Source organism: Semicossyphus pulcher, unplaced genomic scaffold (assembly GCF_022749685.1).
Source record: "Semicossyphus pulcher isolate SPU_LCO1_2020_fin unplaced genomic scaffold, fSemPul1.0.p SCAF_20, whole genome shotgun sequence".
NCBI classification, from domain to species: Eukaryota; Metazoa; Chordata; class Actinopteri; order Labriformes; family Labridae; genus Semicossyphus; species Semicossyphus pulcher.
In genome coordinates this window covers 2,053,608-2,075,694 of record NW_027211694.1, presented here as the reverse complement: position 1 = coordinate 2,075,694, position 22,087 = coordinate 2,053,608, and the positions used below count along the sequence as shown (strand labels likewise).

At 41.6% G+C, this 22,087-nt stretch overlaps 1 protein-coding gene across 1 annotated transcript; it reads right to left on the bottom strand.

Moving 5' to 3' along the window:
* Positions 1-2,215: 2,215 nt before the first annotated feature.
* cpm (carboxypeptidase M) lies at positions 2,216-20,199 on the bottom strand. The gene is made up of 9 exons (XM_069671562.1): positions 20,114-20,199; positions 18,579-18,743; positions 14,684-14,781; positions 9,522-9,694; positions 6,836-6,935; positions 6,524-6,629; positions 4,888-5,058; positions 3,421-3,569; positions 2,216-2,485 (listed from the first exon to the last, which is right to left on the bottom strand). Exons 2-9 carry the CDS (start codon positions 18,733-18,735, stop codon positions 2,216-2,218), a joined length of 1,224 nt encoding a protein of 407 aa, XP_069527663.1. The 5' UTR covers positions 18,736-18,743; positions 20,114-20,199.
* Between the last annotated feature and the right edge of the window lie 1,888 nt (positions 20,200-22,087).

Here is a 22,087-nt window from a genome sequence, read left to right as displayed (position 1 = left end):
GAAACATGAAACAGGAGTAAAAACTATTATGAGGTCTGATGTTTGACTGAAGCCTGCAGTCACGGCAGTTACAACATGGCACTTTCACGAAGCAACATTTAATATCAAACGGTACAAAAGTAGAAAAAACCTGATACAATATTTGGCAAAAAAAAAAAGAAGGTTTGAATGAGGAGAGAGATGTGCAGAAGGCCGCTGAGTTACAGGACGAGTGAGGACGTTCACTGACCTCCGACCCCGTGTTAAATATAGGCGTCACACCTGTTGTTGTGTTATTGGAGCTGCTGTGAAATCGATACACATCTGTCTATATATAAATACTGTGTTTAAATATATACGCTGTACAGATACTGTATGAGCTGAGGCCGAGCGTTCCTCAAAGATACTGGGATGGATTTTGTCACTCATACTTTTATTTGAGAGGAAATTACACTTGGAACTACAAATCCCAAAATGCTTTCATGGGATTTAAACAGGAAGTCGAGTGTTTCAATGTAATCAGATAGAACGTGTGCCCATATATGTTAACATTTTGGCAAATGGGCACCATTAAAAGTATGCCGAATTAGCTACGACCACTTCCCGTTTGAAGTGTGCTCATGGATCTAGAGACAGCTATCACTGGATTCCTTTAATACTGAAGGAAACTCAAAAATGTGATTTTTCTAAGGCAGGTTCTGCAGCTAATGGGAGCGTTTATTCCCCCCAATTATTTCCATGCAGATTTAAGGACAATTACTCACAATAGACAAAAAAAACATGAGTAAGTGTAAATTACAACGGATCTAAAACTATGTGTCTCATGTCTCTGTGTTCAGATTTGAATGACTCAGAGCATGAGTTTGGCATCTGTCCTGTAGGCATGAATGGGATGATTTAACCCTCCTACCTCCGAGCTAAGCATAAAGAATGAGCGCCTGTGCGAACATGTCTGATGACTTGACTCTCCGGAGCCGTAAATCAAACGCACCCAGTGAGTAAAGATGATTAAAGTGTGGCTTCAATTTCACAGCTCGTGTTGTAACAGTTTCAACACTTGATTACTGTAATGTCCTTTTCCCCTGCTTAAATGCTACCCTTTCTAAGAACAGCATCCCTGCAAGTGCTAATTTTAAAGTGCTCCTCCTCGCATATAAAATTACATGGTCAAGCTCCACCACAGTTAACGAACCATATCACAGCCTACACCCCTTCACATGATGTAACATCTCAGCAGGGAACACTGGAAGTCCTCTGGCAGCAGAGACTTTGCCTTCTGTGATCCCTTTAAATACAATGTAGATTGAAGACGCTGGAGAGGAACTTGCAGAAGTTAGGGGGGTTTTTTCCGATTTCCAACAAAGTTCAGCTTTTATCAACTTTTCTGCAAATGTCCAAAAGTGAAAACATCTTGAGAGTGCTGATTTTTTCAGGTAACAATAAAAGCAAGAAAACATAGGTAGCTATTATTGGTTAATAGCATGAATGATTGAACTTTAACCTGCTTTTACCTCCTTTAAAAACTGCTTCACAAAGGAGGAACGGTTTGTAGACAGTTAGCCAGATGTACTTTTAAGTTTCTTGAATAATTGTGTTGACAGGTCCAGCAAGCTACTGAGCTGTAGCTTGCTAGTTAGCTAGCAAACCAGCTGGCTAGGCTGTTGTGGCAAACAAGAGCATGTTTCCAGGTGTCTTCTGTATAAGCTGTTAGCTCCCAAGCTCCACTATTTCTGCCATTTGCCTGATACACAAGCTTGCTACGTAGCAAACCAGCTAGCTTGTTCCCAGCTGCTAGCTTGTTGGCTGTTAGCTTACCATCTGTAGTTTTTTAGTGCTCATCCATGCCACTTTACAAACTGTTATTATAGTGTTGCACCACAAGCTGGTAAGTAACTAAACCAGCTAGTTTGTTCCCATTTGCTAGCGTTTTAGCTGTTAGCTCACCAGCTAACAGAAATGTGTACATCTCATAGTAGGAAAAACAGTGTTGTCTGCTTTGTTCAAGTGTTAAAATGTCTTCCGTCAAGAGGGCTGATTAGTGAGTAACACCCATTTCTGAAAGACATGAGCTTCCTTCTGTGACCAGGGCTTCCTCCATCCTGTCCCCCCTAAATAAGACATTTTTAGAGGTGACAAAGCTGGCAGCCACAGGTAAACTCAAAACGTCTCTTGAGAAACCTCGGCTGAGCCACTTAATTTTGTTCTTTGTTTTCTTGCAGGTTGAAGATTCAAACCTTCAGCCGATCAGGGATCGTAGCACCACCACCAGGCCGAGTACCACACCTAGCAGCCTCCACGTGGGCCTTGTGATGGCCCCGCCTCCCCCCAGGTGTAGCGTGAGGTTACAGGTAGGGGTGAGGGTAGCTTGGGTAGGTTTAACTGGGGTGCGGCCTGTTGTTGTAGGGATCTGTCGTAACTGGAAGTCATGTTTCATGGCGGAGTAGTGATCAGGACCATGCGGGACGTTAAGAGTCTCTGTTAAAACCTCATGGCCTGGATACCTCACCTGTCAATCAAAGACATTAGAGAAGAAGAATGTTAATGTAATATAAGTAATGAAATCTACCTAAAAATACAGAAATACTCCCTAGAAAAGCAGTGAAATGAATGTTTTCAAGCTTGCTGACAAACAGCATAACAGAGCGATTGTATGCTCCAATTTTACGTCTGTATTTGTCAGTGAGAAAAAAACCATAAATAAAGATATTGCACTCCTCAGGGGAAAACACATGACCAACAAACACTTTGACTTCCTTTTAAACTAGTTTGCTTATTAGTTAGTGTCTGTCTTCCTGTCTGCTTTAAATATTTACAGTTTAGAGAGCCAAAGTTCAAACACAACCTTCAGATTTTGCTCTAGATTTAAGAAAATCTCAACAGCCATTTGTAACAATGCTTTATCAACAGAGGCTACACAGGAAGTGACATCATAATTTCAACTTTTTATACTGCAATCAATAAAAATGATTAAATGCAATTTAAAAAGGTAGGTTAACTTCACCAAATCATGTGAAATTCAAAAAAAAAAGTCAAAAGCTGGAATGGCAGTTGCTGCTACTCTGCTAAGCTAGTTAGCTTTAGCAGGACTTAGCTACTGCGTTATTTAGTTACGTGATAACAAAGTGAATCACAAAGATTCATTAAAAATGTTCAGTTACAGATTCTAGCTACAGAAAGTTCTGTTAGTTTCAGCTTAAGCTACCATGACTAGCCTGTTGCTATCCCACTAGCTAGCTTTCACCTGACATAGCTAGCTCTCCTGCTTTAACTGTCAGCTCAACTGTGATTTTAATGCAAAGTTTTTAAACAAATTATACTTTTCTACTGCTTCATATTTTCTAAGGTAAAATACTAAAGACTAAAGGCTAAACTTCTCTTGACAGTGGCCGTGTGGGGCAGTATTGTTCCACCACCAGGGGGCGCTGTATCACTGTGATTTACCGTGAAGCTGTAGTTTCCAGGCAGCAGAAGTCTGTAGTATTCTCCGTGTTTGTCGGTTCTGAATGGACACATATTCCTGCGACCTTTGACCTCCACCTCTGCATTCTGGACCGGATCACCAGAGCCGTTAAGAACACGACCTTTGACCCCTAAACACAAACACACACAAACAGGTATCAGGTGATTATTAATTATTGATCCGAGGCTAAGACAGGTTAAGGCAAAGGTATATGAATGGATAGATTAAGATACAGATAGACAATTAAAGGGACAGACAGGTAAACACACAGACAGGTAAGCACAGGGACGTGTATGAAGACAGAAATGTAAACATATGATCAGGTAAAAAGAAAGACAGGTGGACACAAGACAGGTAGAGATACAGGCAGGTAACAATTAGAAATGCAGCCATGCAGATATACAAGAGACAGACATGAAAAAATATAGACAGACAGGCTGTCGAAGAGACAGACAGATAAAGTGACAGATAGACAGGTAAACAGATAGACTAACAGACAGGTTGATAGAAAGACAGACAGGTAAAAAGACAGACTGACAGACAGACAGACAGACAGAAAGGCAGACACAGATAGATAAACTGAAGACAGCTGTTGACAGACAGGCATGTAAACAGACAGGCAGACAGGTAAACTAAGGAACTACTTGACAGACAAGGACAAGATGACGGACCGACAGGTAAATAGACAGACAGACAGGTAAAGACACAGATAGACAGGTAAAGTAAGGAAGTACTTGACAGACAGGTTAACAGACAGGGAAAGAGACCAACAGACAGAAAAACAGAAAGATAAACAGACAGGTAGACAGCTAAACTGACAGAGGTAGCCGGACATTCAGGTAGAAAGACAGGTAGACAGACAGGTACTGACCCAGGTGGACCTGCTGGATGAAGGCCAGCAGAGCCTTCCTGTTCTCCGTCCACAGAGCAGGAAGTTCTACGACTGGAGGAAACTTACAGCAGGAAATCTCCAGAGTCAGCTCCAAACACTGAGCCCACACGTAGTTATAGTCCTGCATCCCACCTGCACGCGCACACGCACACGCACACACACACACACACACACACACACACACACAGATGTAGCAACATGTCTCTACCAATAAAAAGGTGTGTCTGTCTGCCTTCTCCATTAATTAAAAGATCTAGTCATTAAAAACTGGGTGCCTGAGGATCATTAGGTGTATTTTGCAGGTGAACATGGCCGTATACAGCTGCAGTGTACAGTTTGTTCAGGTAAAGTTGATGTCAGTGAGGTGATCAGGTTGCAGTGATCAAGTTTCTGCAGCAGGAAACCAGAGGAGGCAGATCGGTGATGTTTCTGTTTCATCCTGTGCAGGTTTCCCCTCACCTCTTTCTAGGAATGAACCCTCAAACACCTTGAATAAGAAACATTCACAGTAACAGGATGTCATTTGCCCATTGTGTATGTAAAGTTTAATGCTGACCTGCCAGAGGATACCACTGGTATCCGTTGGTGATGCCGTCAAGGAACGGTCTGCCGTCGGAGCAGCGGTCCCCGTGGTGCATGGAGCCGTGGTTGTAGGAGTACACCTTGGCCAGGTGAACGAACACGTCGTTATCAGGGCTCACGCTGGCCCCGCCCATCAGCTCACCGCCTGGAAGCAACAAGTGTGAGCTTTAATTTTTGTGCACTTTTTATCCTCCAATCAAGACAACATATTTTACACAGACGGTCTAAAATTAATCACCAAAATTAGCAGACAATTCGAATTTAGAAGCAGAATTTGTGTCTAATTATGTCCAAAAATAAAAAATATAACAATACATAATTTAAAATAAATGCATGTGTGTATTTGTCATGTAGTTTTTTAGCCACTCTTGCAGTTATAGACTCTTTTTGTCCTCTGAGCTACACTGTTGTAAGTGCTCGTTAGCTAATGTTAGCATGCTAACACACCAAACTAGGGAAATGAACACTATACCTGCTTAATATTAGCATTTAGCATTGTCATTTTAAGTGTGTAGCAAGTTAGCACTTAGCTTAAATCACCACTGTGGCCACATCTACTATTAGCATGTCGCAATTTAGGTATTTGGGGGGTTAGCTTGTGTTATACTCACTTTTAAGCTTTGTCTACTTTCTTCAGTTTTATGTGTGTAACTACAGTGACTGTTTGTGCCTGAATGCATCCCGTGTCGACACAGACGGAAAACTAAAGCTGCTTCTGCAGTTGGATGTTTATGACACCATTTAGAAACAGTACTAGCTTCTAAAAGTGGTTAGCATTGTCAATGTGCGAGTGTAGCAAGTTAGCATTTAGCTTAAAGCACTGCTGTGGCCATGTACAGCGTCACAGAGCTGCTAGCATGACTGTAGACTATTAGCATGTACATATTGAGTCACACTTTAGGTGTTTGGCAGGTTAGCTTGTGTTACACTCACTTTTAAGCTTTAAGTTCTCTTCAGTTTTATTTGTAGAACAACAGAAGCTGTTTGTACCTAAGTGCTTCCTGTGTCATAGCGTTTAGCTTAAATCACCACTATGACCATGTACAGCGTCACAGAGCTGCTAGCATCAACACAGACGGAAAACTGAAGCAGCTTCTGCTCTGTGTAGATCAGGTGGATGCTTATGACACCGTTTAGAAACAGTGCCCCCAGTTAAAGAGGAGAAACTGAACTTGTTTTCAACCACAATCATGTGTGCAAGGCAGCAGGAGATGTGTCAAGAATAAACGGACCCTCAGGCCCCAGAAAGCTCAGAGAAACACGCGGCTGAATTATGTATTCATCCTGATAACTTGTAGGACAGGCTGCAGGGTTTTTCGAAACCAAATTAGTTTGTGGGAGGGTTTTTGACACCCCGCCAAAATAAGATCTGATTGAGAGTGTGGGCAAGTTGCTCAACTGAAATTGGATCAAGTTTTCAGAGGCCGCTTCCCGTCTCTCTCTCACTAGCTAAAATATGAAGTGGAAACCACTTAAGATTGGACTGATGCAGACCACCGAGTTAGTCGACTTATTGTCTTAGAAACTGATCGTCTGAGAAACTTTTGAGTCACGTCTCCTCCAAACCAACGAGTGTGAACTCTTCTTCTTCTGTGTTTGTGTGTCTTTACCTCCGTTGCTGTTGTCGTAAGGATAACTGGCCACCAGAGCTCCTCCGTGAAGGTTTGCAGAGAGAACAAAACTCTCCATCCTCAACCAGCCAATCACAGCTCTGACCTGAAACACAGCACACAGAAACCAGCCAATCAGAACACAAGATATTTTATATATTTATTAAAGGATAACGCTGGGGACTCTAGATTTTAAACACCTTCTGACTTCCTGTCTGTGTTAATTTCCCAACAAAAGCAAATGAGTACTATTTTAAGCGGCGGATGAACATGCTTTCTGTTTGTCATCCTTTACGTGAATAAATGACCGACCTCTGCCTCTCTCTTCTTCTCGTCCAGCTGCTGTTGCCTTCGCAGACCAGTGAAAGCATCGGGGAAGTTCCTGTTCAGATCGATGTGGTTATGGTTGAACCTGAAATAGACGGGAGGACAAAGACAGATATTTTAGAATTTTCTGCTGGTTTGACAAAAAGAGGAATTTTTAGGGTTTTTCTCTTTTTGGACATTTTATAGAAAAGCTTCAAAATAAAAGACATCAGTAATTCAAAGAGACGCAGCAGCTGCTGCCGAGGCTCCCATGGGCAAGGCACTTAAGTTGAATAAACAGTTTCCCATGATCCTTTGACCTCCAGGGAGGGAGTGCGTCTTTATTTTTACAGCAGTGACAGAACGCCGTTTAAACTCCACAGAGAACAACGTTAACTCAGAGGTTAACAGAAAAGAGCGAGGGTCACATGACGCAGAGACATCAGCGGTTACTGTTTGACCCCACAGGTCCCTGACAGACGCACAGAAGCTGGAAGAAGCTGTGAAATTTGATGAATCATGACTGCTAGAGAAGAATGACTTTGCTGTCAGTTAACTGAAGCTATTTATCGGAATAAAGTTTAAAAATGACAATAGAGCTTTAGCTTCTTCTTAAAGGTGAAAGGGACTCTGCAGACCGAGTGGAGTTTGGTAGCTCGTTACACCACCGGGGGACGACTGAGGAGAAGAGTCTATTAGCGGCTCAGGGCCCTGTTGTGATGGGAGCACCAGGTGCCTTTCATTGGCAGGAGCGAGTGTAGACCTGGATGAGGGCGTTCCGGTCGGCAGGAGCTGTTTTTATTGGCTGTTTTGTAAGCGAGCGACAGGTTTTTGAATTTGATGCGAGCGACGACTGGGAGCCAGTGGAGGGATGTGAACAGCGGAGTGACGTGTGCTGTTGGTTGGTTGAAGAGCTTTTATCCATGTTGACCAAAGTTGAAGTAAAGTTTACTCTGAGGTCAGATTTTAGATTTTAATGTAAAGCTTTCTGTTAAAGATTTTATGGCTCATTTTAAAGGTAAAGACAAGACAAGATTGATTTCAATGGGAAAACTTCTAATTTGAAAATGATATATATATACCTAAGATAGTTAAAAGCACCAAAAAACATTGATTAATCAGTATTAATAATCTAATAATATACAGTATCATTATTATTATACTAAGAAAGAAGATCTGAGTTCATATTGCACCTCTGTTCAGAGTAAATGTCTTGTTATTAAGTCCACAACAATAAAAAGTTGAACATAAATCACAGTTAACGACAATAACTAGTTAATTCTATTTAAAGAAAATTCTTTAAAGAAGCTTTCGGTCCCAAACGGGTGAAATAATTTCACCTCAGTGCTGAAGATGAGAACAATTCCTTACATGGTGTGGAAATTGGTGGATGTAAGCACACACACACACACACACACACTATATGTTAACAATACTCAAATCTAAACCCTTCACTGTAGCTGTTGAAACCCTTGTGCGGACCATTACTCTGTGAGTCGTCCTAATGAGACTGTGAAGAGATTAATGTCTCCACAACGTTGTTTCTACAGTGACATAGAAACACACTTATACACGGTACATTAGCAAAAGTCAAAACACTTATAATTGGATACTTAGAGGCTGTAATCTGTGTGTGTGTGTGTGTGTGTGTGTGTGTGTGTGTGTGAGATACAGATCTACAGTGTGTCTGGTTTCCTGCCTATCAGACTGTTTTGGGCGTTGGAGCATCACATAGTTTAGTCTATAGTCAACATGTCTGCTACACGTGTGTGTGTGTGTGTGTGTGTGTCGTCTGAAGTCTTTAAGTCTTGTTTTGACATTTGGTCTGACACACACACACACACGCACACGCACACACACACACACACACACACACACACACACACACACACACACACACACACACACGCACACGCCTGCACGTTTGTAAAAAGCATAGTTTGACGTGTCAGCAGCAGAAGCCCAGAAGCAGTTTTGAACCTGCTCCGTAAAGCTGGATCACAGTTCATGTTAAACAGCATTAATGTTAGTGACAAACACACTCACATTATCCAGATCACCTTTGCTTTATGGAGCTTTATTGCTAATTTTGTCTCATTGTTTGAGTTTTACGGCCTCATTCTGTTTTGGTTCTATCTGCCCATTTCATTGTTCTAGTTTCGAGCAGCACAGTTTTCCATTAGCGTCGGCTTTTTGCTTGATGGCTGGACACTAAAACCTTTCCAGCCGGCTTCTTTCTTACTGCTTCAGGTCACCATCTCTTCTTAGTTCTTCTTCTTTTCTTTTAACAATAAGGTGTTTTAGTTGACAGACTTTTAGTTACCAGAGAAACAAGCTAAGCTAACATTCTTCAACGCCAAAGTGCACCAAGGGAAGTATTTAATCACCCAATCTTGTGTTCTGCTGAGGAGACATTTGCAGATAATTTCCTCCTAAAATCTCCTGAACAATAAAAATGGAACGAATCCTACCCTTTAAACAAGCTAAGGACCTAAAAACAAGCTAATGCTAGTGCTAGCTTAGTTTGCATACACTCCTGGATGTCCTGTTTCCGCCAGTGAGCTCGAAGAGACACTAACTTTTAACATTAAAGAACTTTATAGTCTTTTTCTTAAGTTTTAAGTGTTTTTACTTTAAAAAAAGAATACAGCATCTTTAATGATCTATAATATGTTAAACTCAGTGCGAGTACCTGCCCGTGCTGTAAAAGCAATCTGTGTCCGAAGCATCGAAGCCGTCGGGGTTCATCGTCGGCAGGATGTGGATACGCGTGCTGTTCAGTAGCTGCAATGACCATGTTTCGTTCTTACGGTAACCACGCACCAGGTCATCGATTAGCTGTAGCAGCAGCACCCGGCCAAGGACCTGGAAACACACAAATCAAAGGTAAGTTACAACTTAATCAGAGGGAGACATTTATTTTGAGAACGTACAGTGGAAATATGGACTTATTTTAAGGGTTAATTTGATGAAAAGTTGAATAAGGTCTGATGTTTTTCCGACTTCCTCTTGGCCGTGATTCTCAGTTTCATTTTACTTGTTCATTTCCAAATATCAGATTGTTTTAACACAACAGGACAGAATTTTTCAGCTCCATGAGTCTGCATGTTCCCTCCTGATGAGAAACAGCGGGGGAGGAAGTGATGTTGTGAGTCAGCGAGAAATCGAAATGCAATCCGGAGACGAGTCACAGGCTGTTTTTCTGAGAGAGACGGGCTGATTGGATGGTAGGCAGGGAATAGAAAGAAAACTTTGTGAATGAATGGGAGCCTCAGGGGGAAGAAAGAGAGAAGGGTGGGAAAGGTGTGTGTATACAGCTGCTGCACACTTACACTCACATGTCAGGACTAGCTTAGCCTCAGGCCATCATTCTGTTTCACTGAAACACCCGTCAAAACTACCTCCCTCTTTTCTCTTCGCTGCCTTCACACTACAACACACAGTTTGCACCTCTAACCCTGCGGCCCTGAAGGATGACGCTCCTGATGTTCTTTATTTTTCTTTTTGTCACAAAACTCAAAAACAAAAACAACAATGACTTTATTAACTACACTATGTTGGTACCAATTGTCAGGCCAATCCATCCAAGGATACCCTAAACCACAAGTGTGAACATTGTGGTGTTGCTCCAGGAAAAGTTAGCATCAAGCCATGAGGGTTCATTTCATGGTAAAAAATGATATTTTACTCAAATTTATGCCAACATTATCGCGGCACTACAGCAAAAGTTAGGGTGGGCATCATAAGGACTTATTGTCTGAGGACCATGAATGTTTGTTGAAAAATGTCATTGCAATACATCTCATAATTGTTGAGAAATTTCAGTCAAAACAAAAAATATTAACCTCATATAGGGCTACAGGAAAGCTGGTCAAAATGTTGTGGCAATCAATCCATTCTGGGGACCATGAATATCTTTACAAAATTTTGTATTACAATCCATCTAATAGTGGTCGAGACATTTCAATTAAACCCAAAATATATGAACCTCACTGTGTTGTAATCTTTGAATCAGTAAATCAGGATTCATCCTCTGGGGGACATGCATGTCCATTCCAATGTAATGGCAATCCAACGAACTGTTGTTGTGATGGTTTGTTAAACACAACTGCGACCCTCATGATGGTGTATAGGGAAACTTAGGATCAAATCATGAATATTCATCTTCTGGGGATCATGAATTTCTTTACATGATTGCTTTGGAATCTGTCCAATAGCTCTGGAGATATTTAATTCAAAATCAAATATGTGAACCTCCTTATGGTTTTGTGGCTTCTAGAAAAGTTGGGATAAAATATGAGGACTCATCTTCTGGGGACCAAGAGTGTACAAAATCTGACTGCAATGTTTGTTGAGACGTTTCAGTCAAAGCTACATATGTGAATCTCTTTTTGATGCCACAGGACAAAGTTTGCATCATGTCATGAGGATTCATCTTCTGGGGACCATAACATTATTGGAATTAATTTAATATTTGTGGAGACATTTCACTCTAAACCACAAATGTGAACCTTAAGGTGAAGCCACAGGAAAGAAAGAGCCAGGTAAGGATTATTCATCATCTGGGGACCATGAATTCTGTACAAAATGTCACTGTAAACCAACCAATATTTGTAGAGACAGTTCACTCCAAACCACAAATGTGATCCTCGCTGTGTTGCTCCTGGAAATATTTGGACTTGCACTTGCTGAAATATTAGTGGATTGATGAAAACTTCCATCGGTAGAGTCTTGGCTAAAAATATGCCATAGGAGCTGAGAAATATGTAAATCTGATGGATATCTCCACGAAGCTACAGCGCAGATAAAATCACCCACAGGCCTCCATGTGAATCCAAGCGTGTTGGAGGAGCTGATAAAGTGATGTGAGCAGATTACAGAAAGGTTAAAATTAGCAGGCTGGCTGTTTGGTTAAGGAGAGAAAAGAATGAGTGGTGTCTCTTTTTAGATTCAAATAAGTGCTGTTCAAACAGACCTCTGAAAGACAGCTGTTTAATTTGGCAACCGAGCGACTTCTGGATATCAGCACACAAACACGCCAAAGCTCACGTAATTTTCCAACAAGGCAAAGTGCATTCCTGCTACCGACTGAAACGGCCTTCTGTCAGAACGAGTTGAGTGAACCTCGAGGATGCATCTTCACCTTCTCTGACCCTTGTCTCTCTCTCTCTCTGAGGGTTTATTTTTAAACAGTACAGTGGACGTTGTTTGCTTCCCGTGTTGCTGTTTTGCTAATCAACAGAGTTTCCTACCAGGGGCCCAAAGTATAAATGATACGTGACTACAAAAGACAAGCATACGCCATCTTTGTACAAAAACAGCAGTATTTTTTAAAACAAAAAGTGTGCAGGATGACTGTGTGAGGCTCACGCTTACAACACGTGACCAATGGCATTGAACAGCTACTACACCTAAGTTGGTAAGATTCCTCCTCTGGGAACCATGACTGTCAAATATACAAAACTTTGTCCCATTATATCTTGTAGATGTTGCACACGATAAGAAAAACATTTGACCAGCTAATGGTGCTAGAGGACAAAGGTCATGGGATCAGGGTTCATCCTCCCATGGCCATGAATGTTAGTAAAGAAATTTGGCAGTCCATCGAACAGTTGTTGAGACATTTCAGTCTGAACTGAGACTTCACAGAAACTCCTATCACACAGAAATGTATTTCCTGGGAAACTTTGCACATAAACACACACTCGCACAGCACACAATAATCTCTCCATGACACCTTTTAGACTTTCAACAGAGGCGTCTTTCCTGCTGTTATAATGTGTCTGTGTGTGTCTGTCTGTGCGTGAGTGGACTCGGTGAAAAGGCCTTTTTCTGGAAGTTTCCTCTGACCCGACACACTCCACTGGCTCTGTTTGCTGACTGTGTGTGTGTGTCCGGGCGTGACTTGTCTATTTAAGGACGTTTCCAGTTTCTTTCACACACATGCAGTGTGCGGTCAGGAGTAGGCCAGCCATAGTGCACGTCACTAAGAGTTTCTTTGCACAGTTTAAGCTCTGCATCTTGTAGAACAAAAGAAATCCTCCCCAGAGTTATCTTGAAGAATATTTCCTGTCACAGTCTGTTGTGTTCAGACCACACAAAGATCACACTTTCGCAGCCACAGCTTCCCTTTGTATCCCACCCAAGTCCTTCCAATGAAGTGCAACAGGAAGTGACAAGTTCAGAGCATTGACACCAAACATCAACTGTGCAAACACTGCACTTTGTGGAGGCAGGAGCTCAGGAATAGGGACTTGGCTTGAGAAGCAGAGGCCAGCTTATTCCTGTCCAGCTTGACCCCAGCAGGGAGTGCGGACTGGGAGCTGGAGAGGTTCCTGTTCCTGTTTATATCCTGGCGCTCCAGTTAGGTATTAAAAATGTTGAATTATATTGCAAAAGAAATTATAACATTGGTTTGTTTATATATTGTGAATGCACGAGGGCAATAAAGTGGATTCCTGGAGAAGAAGCAAACCCCTTGGTGCTTGGGGCTCAAACTATTTGGCATCGCATCATGACTTAGGTCGTTATGATGACATCAGTGGAGTTTAAACTTTTCATTGGCCCAATGAGAGATTGTTTTTTACTGACATATTGTTACAACCTGGTAAGTTGCCTGAACTTTTATTGTTATAAACCTGATTTATAGTCAGCAAGTGGTTTAGATGGGCTCAGAGAGCTTTGGATTGGGTTGGCGTTGAGGCCCACATGGGCAACAAAGAAGAAAATTCATGGGCTCGAAATGGGAATACAATTTAGACAGAGAACATGAGCACTGGATGGGTCCCAGTGGGCTGCATTCAGACATCATGAACCCCGTGTGCAGCCCATCAAGGGACCGTCATCAACCGATCTGGGTTAACCCATGTGGGGCCTTCTTGGAAACTGAGGGCAAACTCCCCAGTTGTGCATCCCAGATGTGCCCCACATTTCAGCACACGTGCAACCCATGTTCACCATCTACATGAGGGCACTAGCATGCTAAAGGCTGCTAACTAGCATTTAAAGCCAAATACAGCTGAAGCTCATATTAAATGCCTCTTTTAGGCTCAAAATTGGACACATTAAAAGTTCAGTGGATCATCAAAGTCGAATCCTCTGGGGACCAAGAATATCTGGACCAAATCCAAAAGTTGGACCAACAAACAATCCTACTGCCCATTGTCATCTCTATAAATAAATCATTAAATTGAAAAGGTATTGGGTTATACTGGTAGACAGGCATACCAAGTAACCAATCAGAGAGCTAGTATAGGTAGCTAGCCTGGGACATACTGTACATGACCGAGCATGTTCGGTTGAATACTCTCAGTTTGAAGCAGCTTCTCTGTAACAACACGGTGCAGATTCATGTGAGTGTTTAAATGAGCCGATCCAGTTTTTCTGCTATAGATTCCTTTGTTTCTCCAGCAGTCTACACCTGAGAAAGATGTATCTGTCCTTCCTGTAGCGGCTGTTAGCGACCGGCGTCTCAGCTGAAATCAATACAATTATCTTCTCTCACTGAGCCTCTCCTGTTGGTCGTTTCTGCAGTTTCCATTGATTTGTTTAATAATGCTGTCCAATATATTTTAATGTTGACTCAGCCAAGGTTTTCAGCTGAGATTAATACACATCACCACACACACAAGCGCATGCACACACACACACACACACACACACACACACACACACACACACACACACACACAGTCTGTCAACTGAATACAAAAGTGTGTGTGGAGTGTGTTTGACTCTGAATGGCTTTTGTTGATCTCTTTAGGCTCTTTTTAGTCCCGCTTCCTGTCAAAAGGGAGGGGTCCTGCTGTGTGTGTGTGTGTGTGTGTTTGTGGGAATGTGTGTGTGTTCTCTCACCTCGTTTCCATGCATGTTAGCCACATATTTGAACTCTGGGATGCCGACGGTGTGACGGCGAGGGTTGAGACCCAGAGCCAAAACCCACAACTGCTGACCTGAGAGAGAAAGAGAGGAAACAGAAACATTTAGTGTTTGTGAGTTTATGGATCACATGTTCATGTAGATCACTTCAGACTCTGTCCAACGCTATCCTCAGAAGAGATGCTGACACCTTTTTAAAGTCAAAAGTATATGAGAGGTATATGGACTTACACAGTGGTGCTTTGAGCTAAATGCTAACATCAGCATGCTAACATGCTCACAATGACAAGGCTTACACGAGAAGTTTATGTGCTAATTTTAAATAAATATTAAATATAATAAAATAAAATCAGTGAATTATGCTTCATTACAGAGAAATGTACATTTTCTGAGGTGGTTCAGGCATCTGATTAGGAAGCCTCCTGGGCGCCTCCCTTTGGAGGTTTTCCGGGCACGTCCAACGGGAAGGAGACCCCGGGGCGGACCAAGAGTTCGCTGGAGGGATTATATATCCAACCTGGCCAGGGAACACCTCGGGATCCCCCAGGAGGAGCTGGAACATGTGGCTAGGGAGAAGGACGTCTGGGCTAACTTGCTTCGCCTGCTGCCACTGCGACCCGGCCCCGGATAAGGATGGATGGGTTTAAAATGTTATTTAGAGTTTGTATGACTAAATATTTCTTCATCCAGTTAATTTTCATGAAAATAAATGTCTGTTAAGTTTCTATCTATCTCTGAATGAGGTAACAAAATGGTGACTGAGCCTGTGGCCCACTGATGAAAGCCTTTGCATTTGCAGTATATAGTATTATTACAGACTGGGTGTCTGTGGCGGCGCCCAGTTAGTGACGTGTTTTCCATCAGCCAGCAGTGGTTGGTCTGCCAGAGAGGGTAGGCGGAGCTAAGCGGCTGCTTTTCCGCTCTCTGCAAGTGTTGCGAGTAAACAGTAATCTACTATGGCTGAACAAACAAAGAAAAGATGGATGACTACAGATACAACTTCAACAAGAAGTGAAAATCCAAAGAAGAAGAAACAAACTCGACGCTCAGATGAAGCAAACAGTCTGAAAAGGAAAGCGACCGTCAGCCAGGAAAATCAAGAGTTACAACCGGAGCCAACCGTGGACGTCACACATGCAGCACTGTCTGGATATCTGGGAAGTGAAACGAAACTGAAATCTTCTAGATTATAACTTTAAAGGGTCTTTGAGGATTCTGAAAAGCCTTCAAGAAACCAGCTCAGTGTTCCTAAATGACCTTCTGGATTTTCCAAAGGTTCCTGGGTACTAATTTATTTAGAAAATAAGAAGCTTAGCTCCGTGACTGAACTCCACCTGGAGCTAATATTTACCAAGAAAAGTCCATGTGAGGGCTCCAAGCCTTGAAACAGAATCATTAACCATGTTTGCAAAAGAACAAATGATTGACACAACACGACCTTATAACTCACGTAAGCACCGAGCACATTATGCAATAAAGCTCTTTTGTTTCGACCTGAACTGAAACACATTCAGAAACAACACCGGAACATCCCAGTCGCCAAGAACGTCATCAGGAAGCCAAGTGTTTCTGCAGCTCAGTGACTGACTTCCTGACGTATTCAGGGAGGTAAACAGGTAGAATAATATTTACGTTATGCTTTTATGATGTATTCAGATTATGAAAGATGAAAGACGTTTCTGATGAAGGATTTACAGTCTTCATTTTTAAGGGTGCTGATTTTTAATGAGTGAAAGTTTCCATATAAACACAACTACTGTAACTATTTTGACTGTCAGAGCTGCCTGTGAATGAATGAAGCTGCGCAAGCCTCAGAAAGTCACACACACACACACACACACACACACACACACACACACACACACACACACACACACAGCAGAAAGCCGTGTGGACGAGTCATCACAGCAGCACGAGGGATGATGATTAGCTGCAGACGGACGAGCTGAAACACACACACATAAACACACACGCATGCTCACACACAGGTTGGACGCAGGCCAGCTGGTGTCCTAGATTAGCCCAGATTAGCCGTGTGTGTGTGTGTGTGTGTGTGTGTGTGCGTGTGTTTGTGTGTGTATGTGATTAGCCAGGTTAATCCGTCCCAGATTTAATTAACAACCGTTTACAGTCCAGTTATGTGATCAAACACCAACACACACACACACACACACACACACACACACACACACACTTAGTCACTGAGTCATAGTTGCCCTAGTGACCAATATCCAATACTGTATCACTCAACAACCATCCCTGTGTGCGTGTGCGTGTGCGTGTGTGTGCAAAGTAGCCTATATTCAGCAACATGACGTACACAATTAGTGAAAATATATCTTTATCTATATCCAACTTCATCTAAGGCATGACGTACAGCGAGGGGTTCATTATAGTGGACATAAACCCCGACACGTTGATGCTAGCTGTGCGTTATTTCGAATATTAAACTGCAACTTACTAGGGAGATCAATAAGTTGACACAAAATATTCATGTGGAAGTTTTTTTGTCAAAAAAATGTGACTTTGGAAGTGGAACTGTGTACGTAGCAAACAGAGAGCTCTTTAGCCTTCTTGAAGTTAGCCTACTTAGCCGTAACAAACTGCAATAACCTCTGCTGTGTTCTGTTATATTTGTGTCTTGCGACTGTCTCTTAAATTTCATTGCTTCTTTTATCCTCTCTTGCGTTTTTAGGGCCCGATCAGACAGAGCGCGGTTTAGCAGCTGGGGGCTTTTTTGTCATTGTTTTCACTGAGAAGCTTTTTGCGCGCTGTGTGCCTCGCGTTTCAAGAAAACGCTCTGAGCGCCTCAAGTTGAAAAAACTTCAATTCAAAGGAAAGCGCCCAACGTCATGGCCCTTTTTTCTCATTGTCCAATCGGATGAAAGGAGAGGCGGGCCTTTTAGTTTACAACATAACGGTTAGCTAAATGACAGCTAATGATTTGGTGGTTGCCTTAGCAACAGTAGAGCTGCTTTTTTTTTAACCGTAGGCTTCAACAAAAAAAGGCACTGCGGTGCGCCTCACGTTTTACAGCCTGCAAAATGCTTTCTATTTGATCGGGCCCTTAACCGCGCATACTTTTTTTATCCTCTCTTACTTTTTTTATCCTCTCTTACTTTTGTCTTACTTCTCTTTTTTGTGTCAACAGACTGACGTTAAATTTACCAGATATCTTTTAGCAGATTGATATGATTCAAAGTAGAATCTATGAACAGACCTGTGTCCTTAGCAGCAGTCTGTTATTCAAAATTATACACTGTAAAATGCTGGAATCGACCAATCAGAATCGAGTATTCAACAAAGCCGTGTGAACGCTGCACAAAGGTATGTATAGATATGTAGATATCAGGATCGCAGGAATATCACACAGGTTTAGATCTGGATCCTGAAGGTTAAGCTGCATATCAATCAAAGCGTTTGATCTGAACTTAAAGACATCAATCAACTAATTACATGTGTATGTGTGTGTGTTTGTACGTGTGTTTTAGTGTGCATTATTCATTTATTGTAAAAGCTTTTAAAGGGAAACATTGTGTAACTTTGGGACGGAAAGTTTTAACTTTCTTATTTCATCTGAGACAGTCGGAGATAATAAGTCACTGAATATCAAAATAAAAGCTTTCAATTAAGACGGAAAAATGTTTGCAATGGTAATATAGCTGAGGTTTGTTATCAGGTAACAGAATATGGTGTCACACCTGTTACTACAGCTCATCATCATGAGTTCTTTTCTTGTAGTAACGAGATAAAAAGTTGTTATCATGAGATATAGAAGAAATAATTACAACACTAGGATTGCAGTTTGTTTCTTTGGTAATGAAATGTACTTCAGACCGGACAGAGGCAGGTCAGACAGCTGTGTTGTTACCTCTGACAGACTGGCCGATGCTGTACAGGTGTGTGATGTCCGGGTTGGAGGTGTTGGTCTGGATGAGGTACTGCTCGATCTCGCGGTTGTTGTGGTATCGAAACTCCAACGACGAGGCCGAAGAGAGGAGGAGGAAGAGGAAGAAGAGAGATGACATCGCTGCACCTGTTGGAGGAGAAAAGAGAAAGTTACACACGCTGCATGATCTTCAGGAAGAACGATTTCACATTGAACTTCAATCCTGCTGCTCCACAGTGGATTAGCAGAGGAAGTAATTGGGAGATTAATCAATAATGAGAAGAAGTGATGGTTCACAGTCCTATTCCACTGCGTCTGAAAAGAACAATACGGTGCGAGGAGGAAATGAAACGGAAGCTCGATAAAGCCTTTTGTGTGTTCGAGGACGGCTGCGAACTCGTGAAAAAAGCAATTATCTGGAGCAGAGGATGCTGGGAAGTGAGATCGGAGCGTTAACAGCTGTATAGAAACAGACCCGCTCATCCAGAAACGCAGGAAGTCGAGGGTGACTTTCAAATTAAACTCTTCAGCGGATAGAAACTGATTAATTAAGATACGACTCTTCAGTCTGAGGACACAAAAGACAAAATGTGGTTTAAATGTTTCTGTTCACGTGCAGACAGACGGGATTCACGTCATGTATGTTGTGTTCAGTGTGATTCTCTGTACTTTTTGTGCTGCACGTGTTTCTGTTCAGGAATTTAGAGCAAACGTGTTAATCTGTAATTACAGCTGCAGGAGGGCTGTCAGTGATGAGTTAACAAACAGGTTAAAGTCTCTGTCTGCACTGTGTTCAGTTATGTGATTACTTTTACCAGCTCGTCATGAACACAACTGGAGCTTTAGTTGACTTTGTTTTAGTTGATTTGATTTTGTTTTTGTCCATTTTAACCCGCAATATTTAATAACTTTATTTATGTAGCACACAGCCAACCAAACCCGAGTTCACAAGTCAAAAGAATAAAAGAAATAAAAGGATGACATCACATAAAAGCATGTTTTTATGTTATTTAACTTGAGCCATATAAATGAAAAAAGTACAGCTGAATTAAAAAGAAGGTTATTTTGTTTTATTTCTAAGGTTTAATTTTTTTTTATCCTGTGTTCAGATTCTTAAATGAGAAGATTTGTTGCTTTTTTTTGGTAATTATTTCAATAATTTTGACTGTCTTTAAATAATTTAGAGTTTTACTTGGGTCCCTTTGAGTACTTGTGACCAAATTTCTCACTATTTTCTATTTTTTAAACTATTTTTTTGGTTAATGGAGAAAATAATCAGTCCTTAAAAAGTAGTTAAAAATGAGCTCCATCTCTACCGACTCCAGCAGTACAAATGCTGCTTTCAGTCTCAATTTAAAGACAGAATAATATAATATACAGGCTACATTTTACTTTAGGTTCATTTAAGTTGTTATAATTAACGTCGAGCATTGATTAACTCTGGAGGAATGTTGGTGAAGCAGCTGATAGCGGATCGATAATCAGACACAGATCAGTCACACAGTCAGAGGGCTTACCTGTCAGCTGTCTGTCGGTTCACCGGTCCGTGTGTCACAGCTGATGCCAAAAACATCCACCAACACCGGCCGAATGACGAGACTCCTGCTCCTGACGAGAGACAGTTAGAAAGAGTCTGTCTGTGTGTCTGTCTGTCGCTACTTTGAATGAATGTTACTTATTCACCAACGGGTCTCCCTCTCTCGCCGCGGGAGGGGCGGAGCTTACAGAGAAGTGTGTGTTTGTTTGTGTGTGTGTGTGTGTGTGTATGTGTGTGTGTTGGGCGCAAACACACAGATTCAACAGGTTTATGAATGAAACAGAGTCATGATTCATTCGGTTTAACTGGGCGAGAGACAGAAAAGGCTAATTTAACGAACAAATTAAGCTAATCTTTCTTTAAATAAACCATTAAAACGGACGCTGTAATGTTAATCTAAAGTGGCAGTAACAAAAAATATCTTTGTAGCTATTTTAATTTGGAGTGAATGTGACTACAAATATTTTTTGTACAGATTTGACAGTAGGCTAGCCTATTTTGTTTTGAGTAAAGTAGGCTAAAGTTAGCAAAATGGCGGCTGCATTCTTCGTCCCTTGAACAGTGAATCAGTTAAAACACTCGTAGTTTGGACCATCAACTAAAATTTCTAGTAATTACAGTAAATATTTATAAGTAAATAAAGACACAGTTTTATGCTAAATGCTATCAAGAGAATGCTAACTATCTAATGATGTTTAGTGGCATACGTTTTCAATCTCAGTTTACTGTTTTAACATGCTAGCACTTGCTAATTAGCACTAAAGAGGAAAGAAGTATTTGCCAGGAACATGAAGACATTATTGGGGTAACAAGGGTCCGTGAAGTAGTCCCAGCAACCATTTAAGAGCACGTAAAGGGCCTTGAAGAAGTCGTTGGGTCCTTGAGAAGGTTAAAAAGCTGTACAATATTAAAGTGAGGAGGACATAGGGATCTTTGAGGGGGTTGTTTGTGCTTACAGTAGCCTACTGAAATAAAAGTCAGACAACTGAAGTCCTTAATCTTGAATTTAGAGACAGACCAATCAACTTTTAGTGCTTTAGTTTGATCTAAACTCGACTTAACTTGTTTAGTTGTGAAAACCGTTTGTAAATTCTACTTTTGCGCACTCTTTTGCGCAAATTCTACTCACTTTTCTGCAAACAAAAACTTATTTTGGTTGAATGATTTGAAAGATACCTTAACCGTGCTGTAACACACCTGTATATGGCCTTAACTATCACCGTTTTGTTCCTATCAAGATAAATATGCATCATTAACTAATCATAGTGGGCACAGGTGTTTACCTTATAATCACATTTACCTGTATATGACCCAAACTATCACCAACTTTAACAGGACAAAAATTCCACATGATGTTAATCTTCTATTGTGCCTTTGAACTCTCCTGTTCCGAGTGTCAGATCACAGCAGAAAGCAGACAGGAGGTTGGTTTTATGATGATTGGGCGCCATCTGCTGGCTGCAGCTCTAAACTACAATGTTTAATTTCATCAACTGGGGAAGGTTTCCCAATGCACAACATTATCAAGAATACCTGGGTCTTTGAGGTTGTTGGGGTATATGTGAAGTGTGTTGTGGCTATCAAGGAGGTTTTAATAGTCAGAGCAGAGTCTGTAGAAATCCTTGAGCATATTCAAGGGTTCACTGGGTTCATGAGGTCCTTGGGAAAGTTGAAAGGTCACGGAATGCTTTGAAGTTTCAGTAAGGAGGATCTTGTTCCAGTCAGGAGTCCTTTAGGAGATTATAGGGGTCCTTGAGAAGACGAGTGGTCCTTGAGGGGATTCTAGGGATCCTTGAGAAGATTGCAGTGGTCCCTGTGGAGGTTACCATTGTCCTGTAGGAGATCAGACGGTCATAGGGTGCATGAGGGGATCAAGGTTTTATTGAGGATTCTCTAGTAGTCGTAAAATGGTTGTACAAGCAAATTTGAGGGGTCCTTGGGGAAGACGGAAGGG

Excerpts from the sequence above, each read along its gene's own strand:
- cpm (XM_069671562.1), bottom strand. The coding sequence starts at position 18,735 with ATGTCATCTCTCTTCTTCCTCTTCCTCCTCCTCTCTTCGGCCTCGTCG. Across the intron at positions 6,936-9,521 it reads TGCTTTTACAGCACGGGCAG|GTTCAACCATAACCACATCG; the intron begins GTACTCGCACTG and ends CGTCTATTTCAG. Across the intron at positions 5,059-6,523 it reads TTACGACAACAGCAACGGAG|GCGGTGAGCTGATGGGCGGG; the intron begins GTAAAGACACAC and ends TGTTGCTTCCAG.